Consider the following 27,563-nt stretch of genomic DNA (forward strand, 5'->3'; position numbering starts at 1 on the left):
TCAACCCAAATTTGGGTTGAGTGGGTCGCGCCACACATCAACCCAATTTTGGGTTGAGTGGGTCGCGCCTCAACCCAAAATTGGGTTGCGCCTGTGGCGCGACCCACTCAACCAAATTTTGGGTTGCGACCCAAAATTTGGTTGAGTGGGTCGCGCCTGGGTTGCGCCATAAGTTGTGTGACTAGAAACAATAATCCTAATACAATTCAAATCACAACTCGCTTTCATTTTTTATGATGTTATATAATTGATCAATTGATGAATCATTCTCTAAATATATTTTTTGTATGAGATCGTTATTAGATTGAATGTAGTAAAAAAATATCACATAAATTAACTAAAATCAATGCAAAATATCATATAAATGTTTTAATCCAACTATCATATAAATGTTTTAATCCAACAACTATAATTCATCACAAATACAACAACAACAATAATGCCTAAATTCTTCAATCTTCTGATAGTTCAATTGATAGGCATTTTCCCTGAACATGGTATAACCTGCTCTCGCTAAACAGTAAAGTCCACATTCACCGCTGCAATGAAAAAACAAACATAAATTATACATTGATGTACATTAAACAATAATGAAATAATATTTTTTTAAAAAAATTAACCTGATTTTTTGAGTAAAAAAATTATTTGGCTTAATTATTGGGTCGTGCTCTTCTTGAGTCAGCACGACCCAAACCCAATTGAGTCGTGCTTACTGATGAAAAAATTAGTTTTTAAACAAATTTTAAACAAAGGATAAAAAAGTAAATTACATTGACTCCCTTTCTCTTAATAAACTTTTCCGTGACTCCCTTTTCCCTCATCCCCCATCCGTAGATAAATTCACCGCGCGAACCGAAAATGGCGGAATTTCGGGAAGCAGCCACTTCCATGACCATGGCTTCTACTTTGCGAGGTAGAAAAGAGCTTAATTTCCTCTCGTCCTTAACCCATCCTCCGCCGCCGGAATATTTTCTCTCACCGACAAATTCAAGAACCCAAAATTTAAAATCGCGGAAACTCCTCAAGCGCTGCCTTTCAGCGTCTTGCAGTATTCGGGCAGCCGTTGGTGACAAAACACCTTTTCCTGGAAAAGCTTGGGAGAATGAAGCTTCGATTAGGAACGGTAATGGGAATTTGCGCGATAAGATATCGAGAAAGAGGAGGGTGTTTTTGTTGGATGTGAACCCGTTGTGTTACAGAGGAAGCACACCGAGTTTGGAGTCTTTTGCTCATTGGATTTCCCTTTTCTTCTCTCAAGTTAGCCTCAATGATCCTGTCATTGCTGTAAGCCTACTTTCTTCTCCCCTATTCTAAAATTCGAAATTTCTGCATAATTTTTCTGTAAATGTACATAAATGCTTGTGTATATGATTCTTTAATTTGCTGCTTTAGTCAATCTTTTTCATACAAGTATGTCACATATTGATCTTGTGAAGTAGATGCAAGAATTCTTGTGATTGTATTTCAATTGAACGGTGTATCGTCTATATATATACACAAAAGGCATCCAAAAATACAAAATATAAATAAAAAAGTTAGTAAAATAATAAATTCGAAAAATTAAATAATAAATGGTATTTGAAATTCTAAGTCAATAAATACATGGAATTTGAAATCCAATGCAAGACATGTATTAATCTCGAAAATCGAGGCTGAAATATCCATCAAATTTAGAATAAAATATTACATACAAACCAATTTTTCTCAACAAGAAAGCAACTCGAAATTATGGAAGAAGTATCTCGTCATTTATGGAAGGAGCATATCGAAATTATGGAATGAGCATATCGAAATTATGTAATGATTATCAACGAATTATGGTAAGATTAACTCACCCCTCTAAATACCATCACCTCATTCTCAAAAATCACACCTTCAAATTCATTCTATATTTCGAAAATCATCTCCAAAGTGCTGTAGGATTTTACGAAGTTTTTACAAGGCGAAATTTGTCCGTTTTTTGAGTGATACATTCAGGTCAAGATTTTGTCCAAATCCGATCTCCACTGTTCATAATACACTATCATATGTTTTGAACATCATATCCAAAATTCAGCCAAAACCAACGTTTAGTTTTTTGTATACATTCTGTATACAGTCTACGCAAAAAACTGCTCAGATTTTAAGCGAGAACAGCATACCTACGGTTTTTGGTCCATAAATAGGTCAAAACCACTTACAGACCAGATCTCCACCGATCATTATTTAATTGACGTAATTTTGAACGTAGTGTGAAAGTTTGAGCCCGATCCAACGTGAAATAAGTCACAAATAATTCTGCAAGACGACTGATTTTCCGGTCGAAGTGCTGCTGCGTTTTGGAAGCGTCGTTTGCATGATTTTTCTGCTATTTTCGAATTCTTCAAGAAATACTAACGTAAGTGGGCTTGTTTTAAAATATGTTGTATATAAATTATTTCTTTTTTTGAAATTTCGGTCGGGCGCCGTTATTCTGTTTCTATCCCTTCTTGATACGATTATCGAATGTTATATGTTTTGGTACTGTGAAGATTCAATTGGATATTGGTGAGACTCCCAAAACATGATAAGTACGGCCCTTACACGGTTGGATTGTAATCGTTATACGGCCTTGCCCCTTTAGAGGAGTACAAATTAGGGGCTGATATCAGTAAACCATGAAAAGTAGAGCAATCTCAGTGCCTAGGTCTAGCCATGCTTATGTTTATGATTATGATATATGTTATACGAAATATGTTATGCATGATATTTTATTTCGAAGATCATGTATATTTGTTATGTATGTGCTCGAACGGCCCTCACTTACCGAGTGACGATCATATCACTCACCCCTTACTCTACCCTCCCCAGATAAGTCAGAAGAAGAAATCGACGAATATGAGCAAGACCCGTTTTGAGGTCCATAATAAGATGAATCAAGAAGTTTATTTTATTTTTTGCTTATTTAAATATTTTATTTCCTTTGTAAACTATTCCGTATATTCTTATCGTTTTAAGAATCTACGTTGTAAAGACAATTTTATTATGGATTTTGAGTGATAAACTGGTTTTTAGTTTATATTGTACTACGAGGCTTGTTGTTTTCAATTATGTTGTTATAAAACAACGTCGTTGTCGACTAACCCTGGTCTCGGGACGTGACAAAATTTCCTTAGCATGCCCCCTCAAACTGGGTTGTGGAGGTGGCGAAACTCCCAGTTTGTTGCGAAGATTGATGAATGATTTCTTTGGCAAAGCCTTTGTGAAGATGTCAGCTGGTTGAGCTGAAGAAGTAATACATCTAGTAATCAAAGTGCCCATCACGACCTTTTCCCAGAAAAAATGTAATGAATTTCTATGTGTTTAGTTCTAGCATGAAACATCGGATATACAGACATATGAAGAGCGCTGATATTATCACAAAATAACTGTGGTGGTCGGGATAGAGAGATACCAATCTCAAGTAATAATGAGACTAACCATGTTAATTCGACGGTCGTAAATGCCATCGAGCGATATTAAGCCTGCGAACTTGAGCGTGAAGCTGTTGGTTGTTTCTTAGAAATCTAAGAAACACAGTTGTCACCCACAACTACACTACAACCAGTTGTGCTCCTTCTCGTTGTAGGACAACCACCCCAATCAGCGTCACTGAATCCATAGTGGGAAATCGGGCTTTGAGAAAGATAACGAATGCCAAGAAATTGGTTCCCCGGAGGTACCTTAGTATGCGTTTCACAGCCTTGAGATCAGCCATGGTTGGATTGCTAAAACTTTGACAAACCTTATTGACGGGGAGAATATTGTCCGGCCTAGTGAAGTAAGATTGAAGCTCACCAACGATACTTCGGTATGTGAAAGCATTTTTTTGCTCATCATCTTGATTAGTTGATTGAGCTTTGAGCACCATTGGAATTGAAGTTGGTAAGCTTCCAATAATTTTTGTGCATTGAAGTAAATGATGCAAATCTGATTACGAATGAAAGGCAAACACGATCTAAACTCAGTCGTGCCCTCAATTCAATAAACAATAAGATTTTTGTAAAGCATGATTTTTATTGAACAAGTAGCATGATATTCACCTCTAAACAATGTGGTTTACTAACAAATAAAAAAAGAAAACAATTTATCCAATCCTTGTGAAAAACAATCGACAAACGCCACAAAGTATTAAACTTTGATAAGTTTGATTTAAGGATCACACAAAGGTGTAAACAAAGCCAAAGCTTTTGGAGAAAAAATATTCTTCACGCTGCTCCGCGCATGGTTCTGTCCTATGCGCCTTGCTCTACATAACGCGCCCGGGTGCGCGAGGGCACATGCCTCACTGCCTCGGTGCGTGCTTGGATGCTTCCGGAAGCGCGGATTGAGCGTTCGTGCTGCGCGGGTGCGTGCAATTGCTATCTCCCGTGTCATTTTGCAATCAAATGCTTGGTTGCTCAATACAATTCCACTAAGTACTTCCTTGAACTCTTTTAATCACTTGAATATACTTGATACTTCATCTCCAATCACTATCAAGCTTGTACCTTCGAGACAACATATCTTCTTGAAATTCCTTCCAAATATTAGCATTTAATGCCCGGTCAGATTCATATCATACTCTCTTTCTTCAAAAAGATTTAACCTCAAATCTTCACTACTTACACAAAAACAAAACAAGTTAGTAACACAAAGAATTATATATTATCAACGTGCTTACTTTTCAACTCTAGTTTGTAGGCTCTGTGTTCCACCTGCTACATCAACCATAGAAATCCCAATTCCATGGTTTCTTTCGCCATGTCTTCATCAGTTACATCGCATGATAAATAACAAAAGACACCAAATGATAGTAATAAAACCTCATTAAGCATCATAAAAATTAAGTTCTTCTCCTTCTTAGACATAGTTAACTCCACAACAAAACCCATACAAGTGTACGACATTTGCTCTCTAGGATTAAGAATTAGTTCATGCAATATATAAGAATCTAACTTCCTTTCAATATCATTTTCATATATTCAATGCATGTTTCACCAACCCATTCAATATATCTCTTCGTATGTAGCCACAATAGAAATTCATGTAACCTATCCATGATCGTAGCTAGTCCATAGTTAAATATGAAACCACAATCATGTGTCTCAATAAGACGTCGCCCATATGATGGATGTAGAATGAAAATTTTATTCTCTTTAAACAAATACTCATTATGATCATAAAATTTTTCATATTCAACCATATACCTCTCAAAACCTTCACCAAACAAATATAGATCATGCAAATAGAATATGCCACATGTACTAGCCAAGCAATCCTTTGGTACATTACAAGACTTCAAATTGTTATTACCACTAAATCCCACCAATTTGGCAATGTGAGAAATTAAAAATCGCAATATTTACATGCAATTTCTCACTACTTTCAATCCCATAAAATTTAGACACACAAGTTAGAATTAACCCATATCTCCTAACTACCACATTCACACCGCTTCCTCCAAAATCTTGGAAACAAAATCTCATAGGATTAAGGTTTGGAAGTAAGACATACCTCATAGTCCTTGTGTTGGCAACTACTCTTACTTAACCTCGATTGCTTTCGAAACCATACGGATCAACGCATGGTATCCCTCCATCACCGAGACTCGTTCGCCTCCTCACACATCTCCAGAATCCTGTAAAGAAGAGATAACAATGCTTGAGATTGAACAAGCTGTATCATTTCAATGTGAACACATAAAGGGTTTATGGAAAAACTAGTATCTCTCAAATTCACTATTTTGGGTCATCGATTTATTTTTTTCCACCTCTTTATTGGGCTCTTTCCTCAAATCTTTTTCATAACATTCGGCCCCTTTTTTTCTTTTCTTTTTTCGGCTTCTCACATTTTTTTTACTCGCTTCATGAAATTCCAATTGATCCTCAAGAATTTTTCTTGGATTCAATTGAACAAGAGACATTTTTCTTCAAGATATGTATGAACCAAAGTTTCATTTTGTCTATTCTCCTCCTCCGTAACAAACATATTAGGAAGTTCTTCATTATCTACTGACTCACATTCCACCACATATTGTTCAACACTCACATCATCAACTGGTGGAGTATCATCATCCTCAGCTTTCTCAACTTCAACCTTGGGTTCAAGCTCAACTTCAAATTTTGATTCAAGCTCTAATTGAGAATCCGTCACTGTCATCGTCTCACTTGGACATTGGGTAACATCATATCCAAATTCTAGACACCAAATGCATCTAATATCACAAATACGAGTAATGAAAATTTCAGACGTACCTCGATATCCATGCTTAGGAGCTTCATGATTTGAATCCATCATTAGCCTAGCCATGATTTTCTCCTCCATGCTCGACCTCCATGTGGATGCCAACGACGTCTCATGCAAGCCACATTCATCTCTTCTATCAACTCTCATATCATAGTGATGAGGAACAAAACGTTTCCTCATCACCTTTTTCAGCTCATCCCACGTAACTATAGGGTTCTCTCCACATCTTTTCCTACCCAACACTAATTCATCACACCAAGTAGTAACATAGTCGACAAACTCGCTACAAGCTCGTTTTATTCCGGACCTCAAAGATACACTTCATCCTCTCCCCCAATCAAAATACTCCTTTGAATCGGCTGTCCCACGGAAAGAAGAAACTGTCATCTTTACACCATCACTCTGTACCACTCACTCTCTACTCTTCCCGATTTCTATATCTACTCCTCTTATCACACTGTATATCATCACCCCAATTCAGGTGTGATTCTCTATTCCTACTGATTCTATCATCCCTATTATCATCAACTTGCCTATCACATGTCTCCTTTTCTTCGCACCGCCTATACTTTTCACTTAGAGTGAGTATCATGTGAGACCGTCTCACGGGTCATAATTCGTGAGACGGTTCAACCCTACTCATATTCACAATAAAAAGTAATACTCTTAGCATAAAAGTAATACTTTTTAATGGGTCACCCAAATAAGAGATCCGTCTCACAAATACGACCCGTGAGACCGTCTCACACAAGTTTTTGCCTTTCACTTAAAGGCCTGAACTCCTTCTCCCACATTCTACCCAACTCTCAAACCAATGCTTGAAATTGTCGATCGTCAGACATGTTATACTTACAAGAAAATTAGTACAAATCAGAATAATAAGTATCTCACCCAAATCTTCACAGTCACTCCAAAGAAAATTTCACTCTCTCTCTTTCTTGATTTTTTTTGTCCTTACTACAAATACCTCACACGTCCCTCCAAGAAAGAAAACTTGCACTCTAGTATTTTCACTCAAATTTGAGGTCTCTCAATTAAGGGTACGCTTAGGCTTTGTAGCTTGTGTGCATCAAACTCACAAGTTCAAACTTCACGACACTTGCAAACTGACTCACTTGGACGGCACAAAAACAAATGACTTGGAAGACTCGCATATGTCTCAAACACTAAAAGGAAGAATTTTCGAAGCTAAGATGCTAGCAAGAAAATTTTAGCTTCGAAAATTCGACACACTTTCTCTTTTTTTGTACTGATCTATCTCATCTTTTTTTTTGTACTGATCGATCTTCTTTTTTGTTTTGATCGATTTGGTTTTTTGGACAATAACAAGAATAACAATTCTCAAGAACAATCAAAAATCTCAAAAACAATAATTAACAAATAAAGGAAACTTTCAATCCAAGAACGAAACTTGAATCGACAAGGAAGCATTCACTCTAAGATCCCTTTCTTGTAGTGCAAACTTCAAACTTTTCTCCCATTTTTTTTGTTCGAAAATTTTATTATTATTATTATTTTGTAAATTTCGTCCTTTTTTTTTACTTGCACAACAAGACACAAAGAAAAACTTGTGCTACAAGAAACAACGAATAGACCCGAGAAAATTCGAGAATCGCAAGATTCACGAACACAAGAAGACTAGAAAACAAGATTCCTAATAGAAATCTTGCGACACAAGAAAAACTAAGGACACAAACAATAGAATTAAGAAAACTCGTAAAAAAATAAAACATGAGAAAACTTACTTGTCTCAAAACCTTGCCATGATTATCAATTATATCAATCAGAGCAAGCCATGAATCGGATACAAAATGTTGCGAATTTGATTACGCATGAAAGACAAACACGATCTAGACTCAATCGCGCCATCAATTCAATGAACAAAAAGATTATCGTAAACCCCGATATTGATCTTTGAAACAAGTAGCGTGATATTCACCCCTAAACAACGTGGTTTAGTGACAAATAACACAAAGAAAACAATTGATATCAAGGGAACCTTCAAATAACTCGTCTTTGACAATCCTCGTGAAGAACAATCCACAATTGCCATAAAGTATTAAATTTGATAAGTTTGATTTTAAGGAATGCACAAAGGTATAAACAAAGCCAAATATTTTGGAGAGAATATTCTTCAAATATATGATCCAAGTTCTTAATTTTTGTGCATTACAAGATATATGTTAGAATTTACCAAAAGAACACAACAAAACTATGGAAAACTCTAATTCAGCCTAAAATCCGCGTCGCGGAGTGCCATGGCACTTTGAAAACGCGCTAAAGCACTCATGGTTCTCTCCTGTGCGCCTTGGTCTGCATAGCGCGTGCGGATGCGCTAGGGTGCGCGGTTGTGCACTGTGGGCACTGCTGCGCATGCCTTGCTGCCTCTGTGCGTGCTTGGATGCTTCCGGGCGCGCGGTTGTGCTGCGAGGCTGCGTGCAAATGCTGTCTCCCAGGTCATTTTGTACTCAAATGATTGGTAGCTCAATACGATTCCACTAAGTACTTCCTTGAACTCCTTTAACCGCTTGAATATGCTTGATGCTTCATCTTCAATCACTATCAAACTTTAACGTTCGAGACAACAAAGCTTCTTGAAATTCCTTCCAAATATTAACACGTAATGCGCGTCGGATTCATATCAATAAATCTGTAATGTATTTTGTTTGTGACAAAAACAAACCACCAGGAAATTGTCGAACTTCTACTCCAAGAAAGCAGTGTGAAGTACCTAAATCCTTTATTGCAAACTCATGTGCCAACTGATCAACTAGTGATTGAGTGAACTTAATCTCCTGCAGCAAGAATATCGTCAACATAGATAAAGATAAATAATTGTAACTGTGGTAGAGTGGAGGACAAATAAAGGAGAGTCCGAGTTGCTGCAATAAAATCCAAGGTGGAGAAGACATTGTGACGAGCGATCAAACCAAGCTCTAAGGGCTTGTTTGAGCCCATAAGAACATGATTTGGATACTCTTGATTAAGAAATCCATGTGGTTGTTCCATATATACTATCTCCTTAAGGTGCCCGTGCAAAAAAGCATTTTTTACATTAAGCTGCCGCATGTCCTGATTGAGAGAGATAGGAAAAGCTATGACAAGTCGAATGATGGTTGGTTTGACTACCAGACTTAAAGTGTCAGCATAATCAACCCCAGCCACTTGAGTGAAGCCCTTTGCTACTAATTGAGCTTTGTAATGATCAATCGACCCATCTTCATGAAATTTGATGCATTATACCCACTTTGAGCCTACAAAATTGACATTTGGTGGATGAGGAACATGTCTCATTTGAATGTAAAGCTTGCAACTCTCGTTCATTGCAGCAAGCCACTTTGGATCTTTTAGTGCACTTGTAAGAGTTTTTGGTTTAGAAGGATGATTAGTAGCAATAAAACATAATCTGTTAGATGTCTTGGAATATGACGATCACGATGCGGCCATATAGAAGTGGTATCATTTGATGACGGAGGATGAATTAAAATCTGCTCTTCATGCGGCGTCAAAGGTGAAACATTGCAAGCAGAATCTGTATGAGTGCTGGCATCGTTGGAACGTGATAGTTCAAGAGAGTTTATTTTGTCATTTTGATTCTTCGCAGCAGAATGTTGGAGAGATTGAGACTACAAAATTTTTGCCACATAATCATTAAATTGAGATGGACCTGCAAGAAAAAGAGGATCACCATAGTCTATATTTTGGTTAGGCAGAGAATTTTCCGAACCAGATTGCGGTACAATTTCTTCTGATATTTCTTCTTCATTAGATCTTATCCATTCATCAGTATATGGAAATTCGGACAAAATAAGCGCAGAAGTAGGAGGAGAAGAATTAGAAGGCTTGTAAGGGAACACCTCTTCATTAAAAATGACATGTCGTGTGATAAAAACTTGTCGAGTCTGTGGTTCTAAACAACGATTCTTCATTAGATAAATCGCTGCAAGAAAAGATTCAACCCAAAGAGAGAGAGGCATATTAGCATGAAAAATCATTGTTAACCCATTTCAACAACATGTCGATGTTTGTGTTCAGCAACACCATTATGTTTGGGAGCTCCGGGACATAAAACATGAAGTGCAATTCCACGTCTCGAGAGGTGAATTCAAAGATTTTGATTTTTCTCTTTGAATTTTGATTTTTCTCTCAAATTGGTTTTTGTAGATTAAAGTAATATACTTAGTCATAGGTTGTTAGTTTGTTACCTTATACTTAGGAACCTTTAGTTAGTTGTTATTTTGGATCCTATTTTCTAGCGTTTGTAACTCTATTTAAAGGTTTTTTACTGATTAATGAAATAAGCCATTTTTATTCTCTAAAACTACATGGTATCACAGCCAGCAAACTAGGGTTTCTATCCTATGGTTGACAAATCAGATTCTGGAACCACATCTATCTCTACATCTGTTCAGTCAAGTGTGACGAGTGAGTCTGTTCATTCATCTATGCAAGTCACTGTGCATAAATTGAATGGTCAGAATTATCTTGAATGGTCCCAGTCAGTGAAACTTGCCATTGATGGTAGAGGAAAATTAGGTTATTTAACAGGAGAAACCAAGAAGGCGGAGTCTAAAGATCTTGGCTACATATTATGGCGTTCAGAAAACTCCCTTGTTATGGCTTGGCTGCTCAATTCCATGGATACCTCAATTGCAAAGCCTCATCTATTTATGAAGTCCGCTCAGGAGGTATGAGACTCTGTCCGTGAAACTTACTCTGACTTGGAGAATTCCTCACAGATCTTCGAGTTGAAGACTCGACTGTGGCAATCCAAGCAAGGGAATCGTGACGTCACCAGCTACTATAATGAGATGGTGGCATGGTGGCAAGAACTGGATCCATATCATAATGATGTGTGGGAGAGCCAAGCGGATTTTCTCCGACAGAAGAAGCGTGAAGAGAATGATCGAATCTTCATGCTGCTCGCCGGGATTCATCGCAACCTAGATGATGTTAAGGGGAGAATTCTCGGCCGCCGTCCTCTTCCTTCCATCAGAGAGGTATTTTCTGAAGTTCGACTGGAGGAGAGTCGCAGAAAAATTATGAACAACAATGATCCTTCTGCAGCAGATCCCAGCTCCGATATGTGTAGGGTTTCTGGATCCGATATGTCTGCACTGTTTATCAAAAGAGGTGAAAAAGGGGCCGAGTCCAATGGTGACAAAAAAAAGAAGCCGTGGTGTGACTTCTGCAAAAAAATCTGGCATACTCGTGAAACTTGCTGGAAAATACATGGGAAACCACCTGGTGGGAAGTCACCTCGTCCTGAGCGAGCCCTTCAAACCATGGCTGACCCTTCTCAAGAGCACTTTATCAACTCTGGGCAGTCTCCATTCACGAAGGAACAAATAGAGCAATTGTTGAATTTATTGCCGTCATCTCAAGATAAATCTTCCTGTACTTTTGTTCACAATGGTAACACTAAGCTCTTGTCATCCTTTGTTTGTTCCCAATCTAAGACCACCTGGATTATTGATTCAGGGGCCTCTGACCACATGACTAGTTGTTCTAGTTTTTTCTTCTCATATAAACCCTGTGTAGGAAATCGCAAAGTTAGGATAGCAGATGGTTCTTTTTCTGCTATTGCTAGTATAGGCGATATAAAAATTTTTGATGTGCTAACCTTGTCTAATGTTCTGCATGTGCCTAAATTATCATATAATCTTGTCTCTATCAGTAAACTAACATCAACTCTTAATTGTTCTGCCATTTTTCTCTTCTCCCATTGTGAATTTCAGGATCTGGTCTCGGGAATGATGATTGGCAGTGCTAAGGAGTGTGATGGTCTTTACATTCTAGATGAGGGAATGTACTTGAAAGAGGCTCAAAAGAATTCTTGCCTGCAAATTGCTTCAGATTTCAGTAATGACGAGATTTATCTATGGCATTTTAGACTAGGTTATGCAAATTCCCTTATTTAAAACAACGGTTTCCTGCTTTATTTCGTCATAAAGATCCTTCTTCTTTTCAGTGTGAAATTTGTGTGTTATCCAAGCATCATCGCAGTACATATCCTTCACGGGTTTATACACCTTCAAAACCTTTTGCACTAGTACATAGTGATCTTTGGGGTCCTTCAAAAGTGCCTACTTGTCATGGAAAACGTTGGTTTATTACTCTAATCGATGATCACACTAGAGTTAGTTGGGTTTATTTACTCAAAGAAAAATCTGAAGTAAAAGTTGTTTTCAAAAAAATTTATCATATGGTTCAAAATCAATTTAATACGAGTATACAGATTTTAAAAGGTGATAATGGTCGTGAATATTTTTCCCAAGTCTTAGGAAAATTTTGTGACGAAAAAGGAATTGTTCAACAAAGTTCTTGTAATGACACTCCTCAACAAAATGGCGTTGCCGAGAGGAAGAATAGACACCTTCTTGAGATAAGTCGTGCTTTACTTTTCTCTAATAAGGTTCCTAAATATTTGTGGGGAGAGGCGGTTTTGCATGCCACTTATCTAATGAATAGATTGCCATCTAAAATCCTAAAGTTTCAAACACCAATCACTTGTCTTCAAAATCTGTGTCCACAATCTCGTTTGTTTAATAATACTATGTCCTTGAAAATATTTGGATGCACTGTATTTATTAGGAATGCAATCAGGAATACTAGTAAACTTGACCCAAAAGCTTGAAAATGTGTGTTTGTTGGGATTGCTCCGAATCAAAAAGGGTACAAGTGTTTTGACCCCACTTTTAAAAAAATGTTTGTCTCAATGGATGTTAAATTCTTTGAAAATATTCCTTTTTTTAATCCTAATCTTCAGGGGGAGAACTTGGTTGAAGATTCAAAGTTGAAAAATCTAGGAATATCAAATAATAGGTTTAATCTTCATCACAACCTCAGGAACATTGCAAATAACAAAAGTTGTGATCCCTTATTAAATTTATATTTTCTAGATTCTGATTCCAATAGAGAAAGTGAAAATATAAGGCAAACAGAAGAGATAAATGTGAAAGAAAATCTAAAGTTAGCTAACCAAAGTAACACTTCCTCAAGTCTAGATCATATTGAATCTCAACAGCTACTGGAAGCAGAATGCGATGATCAGAATAGAAAACTATTTGGGCAAAATATATGAAAGGAAGTTCCTTCATCGACAAATTGAAGCCGCTGCACCCTTGCCTTGTCAAGAATCTGAACCTGGACCGGAAAATGAAATTGGTAACTCTTCTGTCTCTTCTAACTCTGAGTTTGATCTACCAATAGCTCTTAGAAAAGAAAAAAGGTCTTGTGTTAAATATCCTATGTCTCAGTTTGTATCTAACTCAAAACTCTCATCTTCATTTGCTGTTTTCACAACAAATGTCTCAAGTGTTCAGATTCCAAACAACCTACAGGAAGCTCTAAATGTTCCAGAGTGGAGACAGGCTGTTCTTGAGGAGATGAATGCTCTTGAGAAAAATCAGACATGGAAACTTAAAGAACTTCCAAAGAATACACCCACAGTTGGCTGCAAATGGGTTTTCACACCAAAATTCAATGTCGACGGAACAGACACAAAGCTCGACTAGTAGCCAAGGGATTTACACAAACCTATGGCATTGACTACACGGAGACTTTTGCTCCGGTAGCCGAACTTAACACCATTCGAATATTGTTATCTATTGCAGCAAATTTAGACTGGCCTTTACGACAGTTAGACGTAAAAAATGCATTCTTGAATGGTAGATTGGAGGAAGAAGTCTACATGCTTCCACCACCAGGTTTCGAAAACAAATTTGGAGCTAAAGTATGCAAATTGGAGAAGGCGTTGTACGGACTCAAGCAGTCTCCGCGCGCGTGGTTTGAAAGATACTTTGTTCACTCGCTACTCGAACAATGGACAGATTGCAATCTTGATTGTTTATGTAGATGATATACTTCTCACTGGAAGTGATCAAAAAGAATTGGAAGCAATGAAGAACAAACTCTCCAAAGAATTTGAGATCAAATATCTAGGAGAAATGAAGTATTTTCTGGCTATGGAGGTTGCACGGTCTAAACAGGGAATTGTTGTTTCTCAACGGAAGTACATTATGGATCTCTTAAAAGACACAGGAATGAGTGATTGTCGTCCTATATATACTCCTATAGATCCGAACAAGAAGCTTGGTAATGTCAACCAAGGCAACTTGGTGAATATTCAGCAATACCAGCGACTTGTTGGAAGACTTATATACCTCTCTCACACAAGACCTGATATTGCATTTGCTGTGAGCATGGTGAGTCAGTTTATACACTGTCTTTATAAAGAACACCTTGAGGCTGTATATCGAATTTTGAGGTATTTAAAGAGTAGTCCTGGTAAAGGTCTTTTTTCAGAAAAGGAGATAATAGGAGCATCGAAGTCTTTACGGATGCAGATTGGGTTGGTTCCATCACAGACAGAAAGTCAACTTCGGGATATTGTACCTACGTATGGGGAAACTTGGTAACCTGGACGAGTAAAAAACAAGATGTGGTTGCTCGGAGTAGTGCAGAGGCTGAATACAGAGCAATGACTAATGGAATTTGTGAGATTCTATGGATAAAACGAGTTCTCAAGGAGCTGAAACTGGAAACCAATCTCCCTATTAAAGTTTTTTGCGACAACAAGGCTGCAATAAGCATTGCACACAACCCAGTTCAACATGACAGGACCAAACATATAGAGGTTGATCGACATTTCATAAAGGAGAAGTTGGAAGCAGGAGTCATTTGTATTCCTTTCTTGTAGTCTGAAGATCAGACCGCAGACATCTTAACAAAGGGTTTATTCAAACCTACATTTGATTTTCTTGTAAACAAGTTGGGCATGTATGATATTTATGAACCAACTTGAGGAGGAGTGTAGATTAAAGTAATATACTTAGTCATAGGTTATTAGTTTGTTACCTTATACTTAGGAACATTTAGTTAGTTGTTATTTTGGATCCTATTTTCTAGCATTTATAACTCTATTTAAAGGTTTTTTACTGATTAATGAAATAAGCCATTTTTATTCTCTAAAACTACAGTTTTCAACCAATTTTTTGAACTTTATGAAACAATCAAAAAATTCTGATTTTTTCTTCAGGGATAGAGCCACGTGAATCTTGAAAAATCATCCACAAAAAGCACATAATAACTGCAATTCTGATTTGATGGCAAAGACAGGACCTCATAAATCTCAATGAACTTTCTCAAGAGGATGATTCAAAGTTTTATTTAATTGTTGGAAAGGAAATTTATAGCTATTTCCCATTTGACAACTAACACATACTATAGGTTTAGCTATCCAATGGGTAATGTCAATGTTTTTGTTTTTATTTGAAGAACCTAAGGGGGGGTGAATAGGTTCTTTAAGGCCCTTTAGCGTTTTTAAAACGAGTTTGCGAAAATTGCAAGCGGAAGACTTGAGGGACAAGCACAAATAAGTACGATAAATGAATGCGTAAAGTAAGTGCGTAAAATAAATGTGTAATTTAAATGCAATAAAGTAAATGCGTAAAGTAAAGAGGGATAGAGATGTTTATGGAAGTTCAACGAAGAATCGTCTACGTCTCCCCTTCTCGATGAGGATCGAGGTATCACTATAACGACTTGGCTTTAGGAGCTCCAAGCTAGCTTTTACAACCACGCCTCGATGCGTCTACTTGGCCTTGAGGGCTCCAAGGATAGCCACGAACTTTACAACCCACTCGAGAGTATTACTTTCACTCTTTTTCTACAACTCTTTTGATATTACAACTCTTTTAATCAACGCACACAAGAGATAGTAGAAAGCTTTGTAAGAGACAAGAGAGAATGGAGTGGGATGATTGAGAATGCATCCTCAAAGGCCTGTTTATACTAGTCTTGGACGCCAAGGTTCGGATCTTCTGTTTATGCTTCGGAACTTCCGATCAATTTGCGTAATTTCTGGAATGACTTCGGATCTTCCGTTCTTGACTTCGTAGGGTCCGAACATATGCTTCGGAGGGACCGATCAAACTTCGTTTCTTCCGAACAATTCTTTCAGACAGTGTATGAACAACTTCGGAAGGTCCGAACTCCAGTTCGTATCGTCCGAACATTCCCGCGTTCCGGAGATTTGAAATCTTCAACACTTCGTAGCTTCCGATCATGTCCATCGTAGCGTCCGAAATCTACTCAATCAATAGTCAGATCAAATTATCTCCGGATTGAAGCGATTTGATTGCTTGTGTTCGGAACGTCCGATCCATTCTTCGGAACGTCCGAACTTGCTCCTCGCAGCGTCCGAACAGCTTCTATTTTGCTTCTGATTGGCATAATTTCGGAACGTCCGAACCAAATTTCGGAGCTTCCGAACGTAACCTTGATCTTAATTTCCTGCATGCCTCAATATAAAACATTAGTACATTTTTAAGCCAAGTTTTGGTATCATCAAAACAAAAACTTTGGGATATGTTACAGCATTAAAAACATTAATCTCATCCTCGAGATTTGTATGCGTTTAAGGCGTAACAATCTCCCCCTTTTTGATGATCACAAAACTTGGTTAAAAATTGAGAAACAATAATCAACATGAAACAATAATCAACATAATCTAAATGTTATTAAATAGCTCCCCCTTAATCAAATAACAAATCTAAGAGGTTGAATTAAGGCGAATTTATTTAATAACCATTTAATAGCAATTTTAACCAAATAAATTCTCCCTCTTTTTGCGATAATCAAAAAGACATAAGCATAAAGAGAGACAAATAAACAGGTAAAATATCCACTAATAAATGCAAGTCTTTTATACAATGATGCATAAAGATAAAATAAACAAAAATAACAAAAACATAAGCTAAGAATCCGCATCCTCGGACGATCCGAACACGTTCGGTGGATCCGAAGTGAAACGAAGCATCCGAATAAGGAACGGTGATTCCGAAGTAGCCAAGATGAGGAACACCTAAAATTTAAAATATTTAACACATAAATGAATGTTGAGCCATAATTATGGATAAATACAATTAATTTGTATTATCCGACATTATAATGCTCACATTAATAATACTCCCCCTCAATTTAACAAATATGTACGAGAGTATTTGACCAATGTTTACAACTCAATCATGCCAAGTTCACCACGCAAACGAGTAAAAGTAGATTCATATAGTGGTTTTGTAAAAATATCAGCAATTTGATTCTTGGTGTCAACATAGTGAAGTTCAACATCATTTTGCTCAATGTGATCACGAATAAAATGATGTCGAATGTCAATATGTTTAGTACGAGAATGTTGAACTGGATTCTTTGTTAGACATATGGTGCTTGTATTATCACAAAAGATTGGAATTTTTGAAAAAGTAACACCATAGTCGAGTAATTGATACTTCATCCAAAGAATTTGTGCACAACAACTACCGGCAGCCATATACTCGGCCTCGGTCGTTGAAAGTGCAACACAGTTTTGCTTTTTAGAAAACCATGACACCAAGCAATTTCCCAAAAAGAAACAAGTACCACTAGTGCTCTTTCTATCCACCTTATATCCTCCAAAGTCGGCATCACAGTAAGCTTTTAAATCGAAAAATGAGTTCTTAGAATACCATAATCCGAGATTTGGAGTATTTGAAAGATATTTGAAAATGCGTTTTAAGGCGAATAAGTGTGATTCCTTTGGACATGATTGAAATCGTGCACACAAGCAAACACTAAACATAATGTCAGGTCTACTAGCAGTCGCATAGAGTAGGGAGCCAATCATGCTACGAAATAACTTTTGGTCAACAGGTTTACCTCCCTCATCTTTGTCGAGTCTGACTGTCGTGCTCATAGGTGTGGATGAGGCTTTGGAAGACTCCATCCCAAACTTTTTGAGCATCTCCTTGATGTACTTCCCTTGGTTGACAAAGAAACCATCCTTGCATTGCTTGATTTGGAGACCAAGGAAGTAGTTGAGCTCGCCCATCATGCTCATCTCAAAGTGATCCTGCATAAGCTTAGAAAAATCTCTACACAAGTGTTCATTAGTAGCACCAAATATAATATCATCTACATATATTTGTACTATCAGCAAATCATTATCTTTAGTCAAGGTAAACAAGGTAATATCAACTTTACCCCTACAAAAACCATTAGACAGCAAGAAAGTAGACAATTTCTCATACCAAGCTCTAGGAGCTTGTTTCAAACCATACAAAGCCTTATCAAGTTTATACACATAATCAGATAAGTGCACATCTTCAAAACCAACAGGTTGCTCAACATACACTTCTTCTTTCAAATCACCATTAAGAAAAGCACTTTTAACATCCATTTGAAACAATTTAAAGTCTCTAGAGCAAGCAAAAGCAAGTAGCATGCGAATGGATTCTAGTCTAGCAACAGGGGCATAAGTTTCATCATAATCAATTCCCTCTTCTTGACTATATCCTTTAGCTACTAGCCTAGCTTTATTTCTAGTGATTGTACCATGCTCATCTAACTTGTTCCTAAATACCCATTTAGTTCCTATGACAGGTCTATCAGTGGGTCTAGGTACAAGATTCCAAACTTTATTCCTTCTAAATTCATTTAGTTCATCTTGCATAGCAATAATCCAAGAATCATCAAGTAAAGCTTCTTCTATGTTCTTAGGCTCTATGTGAGAAAGAAAAGCAAGATAATTGCACATATTAGAATAGCGAGTAGATACTCCCTTCGATGGGCTACCAATGATGAGGTCCATGGGATGATCCTTGTGCGTAGTCCACTCCTTCGGAAGAGATGCGTCCTCTTGATCTTTAGGAACATCATCTAGGCTTGTGGACTCAAACTCTTCGCCAAGGATATCTATATCATCATCATCAGAAACAACAGGTCTAGGCAAGCAAGGGTTAGTTTCATCAAATATGACATGAATAGATTCTTCAACTAGTAAAGTGCGTTTATTAAAGACTCTATATGCTTTGCTAGAAGTAGAGTAACCAAGAAAGATACCTTTGTCCGATTTAGCATCGAACTTACCCAGGTTGTCCTTACCATTGTTGTGGATGAAGCATTTTGATCCAAAAGCGCGGAAGTAAGAAATGTTAGGCTTTCTCCCTCTCCATAGTTCGTATGGAGTTTTCTTGAGAATTGGCCTTATTGATACGCGATTGATGATGTAACAAGCAGAACTCATCGCTTCAGCCCAAAAATATTTTGGTAGAGAATGCTCACATAGCATGGTCCTTGCAATCTCTACTAGGGTCCTATTCTTCCTCTCAACGACACCGTTTTGTTGAGGAGTTCTAGGACAAGAAAAGTTGTGACCAATGCCTTTGTTTTGACAAAAAAATGAAAAATTTTCATTTTGAAATTCCGTTCCGTGGTCACTACGGATTTGTTTGATCAAAAGATTTTTCTCATTTTCAACCTTTTTGACAAAAATTTTGAAATGATCAAAGGCATCACTTTTATGGGCTAAAAACAATGTCCAAGTAAAACGTGAAAAATCATCCACAATGACAAAAGCATAGGATTTACCTCCTAGACTAGTTGTCCTCGAGGGGCCACATAAATCTAGGTGAAGTAATTCAAGGGGCATAGAAGTGGATACAAAATTTTTATTTTTGAAAGATTCCTTTGTGTGTTTACCAAGTTGACAAGCATCACAAAAAGAATCTAATTTTAAATTCAGCTTTGGCATTCCGGAAACTAGGTCAAGTTTTAAAAGTTTTTCTATGGTGCTCATCCCAACATGACCAAGTCGTCTATGCCAAAGAATGTTGTCATCAACATTTAATGTTACAAGGCTTTTTATTTTTGAAAAAGATGAAATCTTTAAATCGACCTTGTAAACATTTTCACTTCTATAACCTTTGAAACTAATGGATTTGTCAGTTGTGAGTGATACAGTGCAATCGTGTGGTGTGAATTTGACTTCATAACCCCTATCGCACAATTGACTAATGCTTAGGAGGTTATGTTTAAGTCCTTTCACAAGAAGTACATCATCAATAATAGTAGAGTTAGATATACCTATTGAGCCGATGCCTTCTATGATCCCTTTGCTGTTGTCTCCAAAGGTCACCGATCCCTTTTCTTTTGGTCGAATGGATTGTAGCAGCTTCTTTTCTCCCGTCATGTGTCGAGAGCATCCACTGTCAAGATACCAAGTACTCGATGACTTGTCTCCCCTTTGTCCTTACAAGATTGAGATACAGTTTGATAGTTGGTACCCGTTTCTTTGGGTCCTTTGAGGTTAGTAGTAGTTGGGGATTTGGGGATCCATTTCCAATAACTATTCTTATTGTGTTGGTGTCTAAGTTTCTTGCATTTAGGTCTTATGTGGCCTATCTTACAACAGTAAGTGCATGTTGGTGGTGTTCTTAATTTTGCCTTTGCGATAAGACTAGCGAAGTTGACTGATTTCTTTTCATATCCTAGACCTCCTTTGTCGAAGTTACACCTTTGCATGCTCAAGAGGTTTTCTAGTTTACCGCTACTCACATTGAACTTGTTGAAGGCTTTCTCTAAGTCTCTTAGGTTTGTCTTGAGGCTAGTGTTGTCATGCATCCTAGCTTCTAGTTCAGTTTTAAGTTGCTTATTCTCATTTCTAAGTGACTTAGCCTTATTGTACATGCTAGTGTAAGCGGAGAGTAATTCATCGTAAGAGGGTACCTCGTCGTCATCCGAGTCGGTCAGATGATCTTCCTTTGCCATGAAGCATAGGGTGGACTCCTCTTCGTTGTCGCTGTCGCTCCACGTGGCTAGAAGGGCCTTCTTCTTGTCTTTGCCGGCCTTCTTCTTGGAGGGACACTCGTTTGCATAGTGACCCTTTTGTTGACAGTTGTAGCAGGTCACTTCCTTCTCAATCTTTTTGTCCTTCTTGTTGAAGTTGGAACTCCGCATGAATCTTTTGAACTTTCTAGTGAGGAGTGCCATTTCTTCATCGTCGCTATCTTCAAGTTGACTGGTCAAGGCGATCCCTTTCGCCTTTACTTTGTCGTCATCTTTCTTTGTCTCCTTCCGGGTAGATACTTCAAGTTCATGGGTCTTTAGTGTCCCATGAAGTTGATCAAGGTCGTAGGATGCCACATCTCCCTTGTTGGATTCAATGATAGCCGTGCGCTTTGCATCCCATTCCGTCGGTAGTGCTCGAAAGGCTCTCCTCCACACTTGTTTAGTTGGGTAGTTCTCACCAAGTTGGGCAAGCTCATTGATGATTTGGGTGAGCCGCCGGAACATGGTGTCGATATCCTCCTTGGGTTCCATCTCAAAGGTCTCGTACTTGAGTTGGAGAAGATCTATCTTCGTTTCTTTGACTTGATTGGTTCCCTCGTGGCAAATCTCCAATTTGTCCCAAATCTCTTTGGCGGAGGTGCAAGCCGAGATTCGGTTGTATTCATTCATATCTAGGGAACAATGAAGAATATTCATAGCTTTAGCATTTTGAGAGATAAGTTTCATAACGTCCTTGGTGAGGTCATCCATTCCCTTAGGAATTTCCTTATCATCCACCGTTATCATGGGGATATAGGGACCTTTCACCGTTATTTTCCAAAGGTCGTAATCGACGGATTGAATGTATAGAGATATTCTATTCTTCCAATATCCGTAATTAGTACCATTGAAAAGAGGGGGACGATTTGTAGATTGTCCTTGGGCATACTCGCTTGCTAGATTGGCCATTTTTAAAAGATTTTGAAAAACCTGGCTCTGATACCACTTGAAGAACCTAAGGGGGGGTGAATAGGTTCTTTAAGGCCCTTTAGCGTTTTTAAAACGAGTTTGCGAAAATTGCAAGCGGAAGACTTGAGGGACAATCACAAATAAGTACGATAAATGAATGCGTAAAGTAAGTGCGTAAAATAAATGCGTAATTTAAATGCAATAAAGTAAATGCGTAAAGTAAAGAGGGATAGAGATGTTTATGGAAGTTCGACGAAGAATCGTCTACGTCTCCCCTTCTCGATGAGGATCGAGGTATCACTATAACGACTTGGCTTTAGGAGCTCCAAGCTAGCTTTTACAACCACGCCTCGATGCGTCTACTTGGCCTTGAAGGCTCCAAGGATAGCCACGAACTTTACAACCCACTCGAGAGTATTACTTTCACTCTTTTTCTACAACTCTTTTGATATTACAACTCTTTTAATCAACGCACACAAGAGATAGTAGAAAACTTTGTAAGAGACAAGAGAGAATGGAGTGGGATGATTGAGAATGCATCCTCAAAGGCCTATTTATACTAGTCTTGGACGCCAAGGTTCGGATCTTCTGTTTATGCTTCGGAACTTCCGATCAATTTGCGTAATTTCTGGAATGACTTCGGATCTTCCGTTCTTGACTTCGTAGGGTCCGAACATATGCTTCGGAGGGACCGATCAAACTTCGTTTCTTCCGAACAATTCTTTCAGACAGTGTATGAACAACTTCGGAAGGTCCGAACTCCAGTTCGTATCGTCCGAACATTCCCGCGTTCCGGAGATTTGAAATCTTCAACACTTCGTAGCTTCCGATCATGTCCATCGTAGCGTCCGAAATCTACTCAATCAACAGTCAGATCAAATTATCTCCGGATTGAAGCGATTTGATTGCTTGTGTTCGGAACGTCCGATCCATTCTTCGGAACGTCCGAACTTGCTCCTCGCAGCGTCTGAACAGCTTCTATTTTGCTTCTGATTGGCACAATTTCGGAACGTCCGAACCAAATTTCGGAGCTTCCGAACGTAACCTTGATCTTAATTTCCTGCATGCCTCAATATAAAACATTAGTACATTTTTAAGCCAAGTTTTGGTATCATCAAAACAAAAACTTTGGGATATGTTACAGCATTAAAAACATTAATCTCATCCTCGAGATTTGTATGCGTTTAAGACGTAACATTATTCAATATAGATAGAATCTTAGCATTAGGGTGTTCAAGATGTTGATACCATATGTTTGCTGAAGAGCCTCATTTTTCTATTGCACTTAAAACCTCTTGAGAAGTTTCCTCCAAGGCCTCTGCCCCTTCTTATGGCCTCTCGCTATTGTCCTTTGGAATCGGTCCTTAACAACAAAATCAGATGCAGTTGATTAAAGAGTACACAAATTATCTGACGTAAGCTTACCAAATGACAATAAATTCTTTTTCAGTTCCGGGACAACTAGAATATCTTTTAGCTTTATCTTACCCATGTCGGAATCAACACATATATCCCCTATATGAGTAATAGGCAAACTTTCTCCGTTTCCAACATAAATGACATTACTTCTTTTATATGGTTTTATACATGAGAGTTTACCTGGATCGTTAGTCATGTGAGATGTGGCTCCCGAATCAACATAGAAAGTTTCATCATTTGAACCATTAATAGCCATGTCAGCAAGAGCTTGTGAGAGATCATCAAATTGATAGGAGTTATCAAATCTTTGCCAACAATAAATAGCAATATGGTTGTATTTACCACAAATTTGGCATGGTTCTTTTTCATAATTGGAGTTGTTTGGCCTTTGTGTTGGCTGTGCAGTTTGGTTTTTACCCTTGACTTGATTATTGTTGAAATATCCTACTTGTCTCCGGTTGTTATTTCGTCCATCTTGTAGATTTAACGACCAGCTGGAGTAAAGCCTCTTCCTCTAGAATTGAACTGGCCTCTACCACCTCTTCTGTTTCGTCCTCGTCCACGTTGGCCAAAATAAGTTTTAGCATGTTCAAGAAAACTCTCTTCTTCCTTTTGAGCATTCAAGGCCTGTTCATGTCCTTGAAGTGCAAGCACAAACTGACTAAAAGAGGGATATGGTGGCTTCGTGAGTGTCGCCAAGCGTAAGTTCTCATACCCTGGTCCCAAGCCTCTAGCAAATTTAAACACTTTTTCCAGGTCATCAACTGATTTTTTGATAGCAGCAAGCATGTCACAGATTTACTCGAACTCCTTCAATTACTCGTTCACAGATTGTGAACCTTTCTTCAGTGTCTTTAATAATTTTTTTTAGATGTCCCTCCTTTCAATAGTTACTGGCAGAAAATGTATGTTCTTCAAGGGAATACCATAATTCATATGATGTTTCATTATCAAGATTTAGGCCAAGGTATCTTCTCTCATCGTGCCAAGAAGCCAAGAGAGAAAAAGACCGTCATTGATAATGCATGGAGAATAGTCGAATTTACCACTTTATCTATCTCCTTTTTCATTTTCAAGTTCAACTGATGGTTTTTCATCAGAGAAGAGATGATGAAGTATTCCTAAGCTTCAAACAAGAGGGATGATTTGGGAACGCCGAAACAAATAATTGCTGGAGGTTAATTTGTGGCTGAAACTAAGCTAGAGCATTGGTGAAATGCTTGGACGCTCAATTGTGGCTCTGAGTTTTGACTAAGCTACACGTTTTTGTTTTGGTTGAATAATATCATAGCCTGCAGGTATATGGCTTTTATACCATGCAAGAATTCTTGGGAAATATAATGCTTGATTGTATTTCAATTGAAAGGTAGATAATCTATACATACAAAAGGCTTCCAAAAATACAAAATACAAATAAAGAAGTTATCTATAATTCGGCCAATATAGATGGCACCAAGTTTTCCATAAACAGCAGAAGATAGGCTCGTGAATCAAGGCAAGATATCATTGACAAAACTTTTGCTTTTGATTATGAAATTTCCTTAACAGTCTCTGGAATTACTTTAATTTCCAACTTCTCAAAGTTAATAATATTTCTGGGTTATGATATTGTCCTTATGTTCCATTCATCTTTACATGTAATATTATGAATTTTGTTGGTAATTACTTGAATATGATGAAAGGAGCTACCTTTTTTTTTTTTTTTTACATTTCGTGTTCGGGAGTATGTTGTATGGGGTAGTGGGTATGAAGAAGAAATGTAGAGTATATGGTTGTGCCTAGTGCTATCAATTTTTTCTTGGGAAGATTAATGCTTATCAATTTTGTTTTAACTGTCAATATCGAAATATAATGTAAATAATTTATAGGTTTTGGATGGGGAAAGTGGCAATGAGCACCGCAGGCTGCTATTACCAACATATAAAGCCAATAGAAGAAGATCATCGCGGCAGTTTCCTGGGTTGAGAAGTCCAAGGAACACATATAGACGCTCAGAAAAGCTTGTCATAGACGTTCTTGAGAAATGCAATGTGCCGGTGAATAAATCTTTATGCTTTTGAAATTTTTGATGCCGTGAAACTATTATCGATGGTTATTTGTACCGCTTTCAATGTGTAAAAACTAAGGCTGTTACCAAGTATTCAGCTTTATGATCTCAGCTTGCAGGTTGTGAAGATCGAAGGGTACGAAGCAGACGATGTTGTTGCAACACTTGTGGAAGAAGTTCTGAAAATGGGATATCGAGTTGCTATTGCTTCACCTGACAAAGATTTCAAGCAACTGATATCAGAAGATGTCCAGATTGTTCTGCCTGTACCAGAGTTTGATCGATGGTCCTTTTACACTATAAAGCACTACGTAGCTCAACACAATTGTGATCCACAGTCTGATTTGAGCTTAAGTAAGCATTTTCATTGCATCTTGATTTCGTATTCATGTGTGGCTAAAACATTTTATTTGGTGAAGTAAGATGAGGTATAGATGGGATTGCAAACTAATTGAATTGAGCATATTACTACTTATTGTTTCATATTCAAGGTGAAGCCCGAAGTTTGGTTGAACCTGATTTGGTTGGTTTGAGATTAATTAGCGAGCTCTACCATGCAAATGTTCGAATTATGGCTCGAGCTTATGGCTTCTTGTTATTTTAAATGTATTTAATAAATACTAATAAATATTTAAAGTTCCCGAGCTATTCGGAAAAAATATATGCTAAAAAAAATTTGGCGCGTTTTACTTTGTTTGATAATTGAATTTTAAAGTGACGATATTCAAGTCAGCTTGCAAAGCTCGCTAGTTTGTTTGATTCATTTGAACATAAATAATTCTAAGGCAATACCAGTAGCGACTGTATTTCACTTGTCAACATTGAAACTCTGAAGGAAAGATTTTTATAATATATGCAAAGCTTAGGAAAGAATGGCATTATGATCGAACTATTTTCTTTAAGATATTTTTAGCTGAGCCAAGCTATATTTGACAGGATGCATTTTAGGCGATGAAATAGATGGTGTACCTGGAATCCAACATGTTGTTCCAGGTTTTGGTCGGAGGACTGCTTTAAAGCTCTTGAAAAAGCACGGTTCCTTGGAAAATTTACTCAGTGCTGCCGCTGTAAGAACTGTGGGCAGACAATATGCACAAGAAGCCCTCACGAACCATGCTGATTTTTTGCGGAGGAATTATGAAGTCCTTTCCTTAAAAAGGTAGTTCTTGATTCTTTCCCATTGCATTTCACTTCAAAGCAGGGCTGTGAACGTGCCTGACTTTGAAAATTTTCACTCCTGAATTTTTTTTGAGCTTGGTAGTTTATTGTTGATTTGACTCAAAATCGAGTATGCATCAAGACATTAACGATTGTATCATAAAGAGACGGTTGGATCAGTTTTTTAATGATAAATACAGTCATATTTGAAATTAGTTTGATTGATTTGTAATTTACATAGTATAATATAACTAATTACGTATAATCATATTATATATATATATATATATATATCAGTACAGAAATGAATAATTGTAGTAATAACACGCTCACGTATGGTCGTGTTAATGTTCATGCTCGATGATAATAAAGCTCGAGTCTGACGGATCACGAGCCAACTCGGTTCATCTCATTCCCAGGCTTTGAAATAAATGTTTCAATTTAGCATTTCCCATTTCTGTTATTTCGTTCTATTTCTATTCCTATCTTTGAGTTTTCGTATTGCAGAGATATTGATGTCCATGTTGACGAGAGGTGGCTGTCTTGGAGGGATGCACAGAGTGATCCCACTATTTTATCAAATTTTCTGCATCTTTTGGCGCAAACTCAGAGGCTTGCGCAAAACAACTCCCATTCAAATGGCGAGTCTTGCTAGCGCTTTGGAAACATCCCTCCATTCGATAATATCTACAACATTAGTTCAATCATGTGCGTGCCTTTAAAAGTCGATAATTGCAATTATCATCCATTTTTGTCAGTTTTGATGGAGTCATCTTGTTTGCCTTACAGGCTTGAAAGCAATCACAAGGTAGATATATGGTGAAATGCTGTCTACATTGGCTACGGCTATATGGAATTCGAAAAATCTCGGCAGGCAGTGAAACAGGGATGCATGTGCATTCGTGCGACATAAAACCAGGAGGTGTCGAATCATATACGAGCATGAAGTTTGCGACCGAAGGTGCTTTTCTCTTAGAGCAGATTATCTGCAAGAATTTTGTAGCTTTTGTTGTGTCTTTGTGGTTCAGTAGAAATTTATGTGGAGACAACCTTCGTTGGGAAAACAAGAAAGTGATGTGATTTTGACATCATGATGGTATTTTATTACTGAAATTTCAAAAACGACATGGAAAATGGAAGAAATGTAATTTTGACTCCA

The 27,563-nt window shown here is 37.6% G+C and overlaps 1 protein-coding gene across 1 annotated transcript; it reads left to right on the forward strand.

Annotated features, from left to right (window-relative positions):
• Positions 1 to 831: 831 nt before the first annotated feature.
• On the forward strand, positions 832 to 27,563 carry LOC140837407 (uncharacterized). Its single transcript, XM_073203543.1, has 6 exons — positions 832 to 1,284; positions 25,068 to 25,235; positions 25,366 to 25,600; positions 26,183 to 26,405; positions 26,912 to 27,112; positions 27,194 to 27,563. The coding sequence occupies exons 1-5, from the start codon at positions 859 to 861 to the stop codon at positions 27,057 to 27,059; spliced, it is 1,200 nt and encodes a 399-aa protein (XP_073059644.1). The 5' UTR covers positions 832 to 858; the 3' UTR covers positions 27,060 to 27,112; positions 27,194 to 27,563.

The sequence above is a fragment of the Primulina eburnea genome, chromosome 7, assembly GCF_022965805.1.
Source record: "Primulina eburnea isolate SZY01 chromosome 7, ASM2296580v1, whole genome shotgun sequence".
NCBI lineage: Eukaryota > Viridiplantae > Streptophyta > Magnoliopsida > Lamiales > Gesneriaceae > Primulina > Primulina eburnea.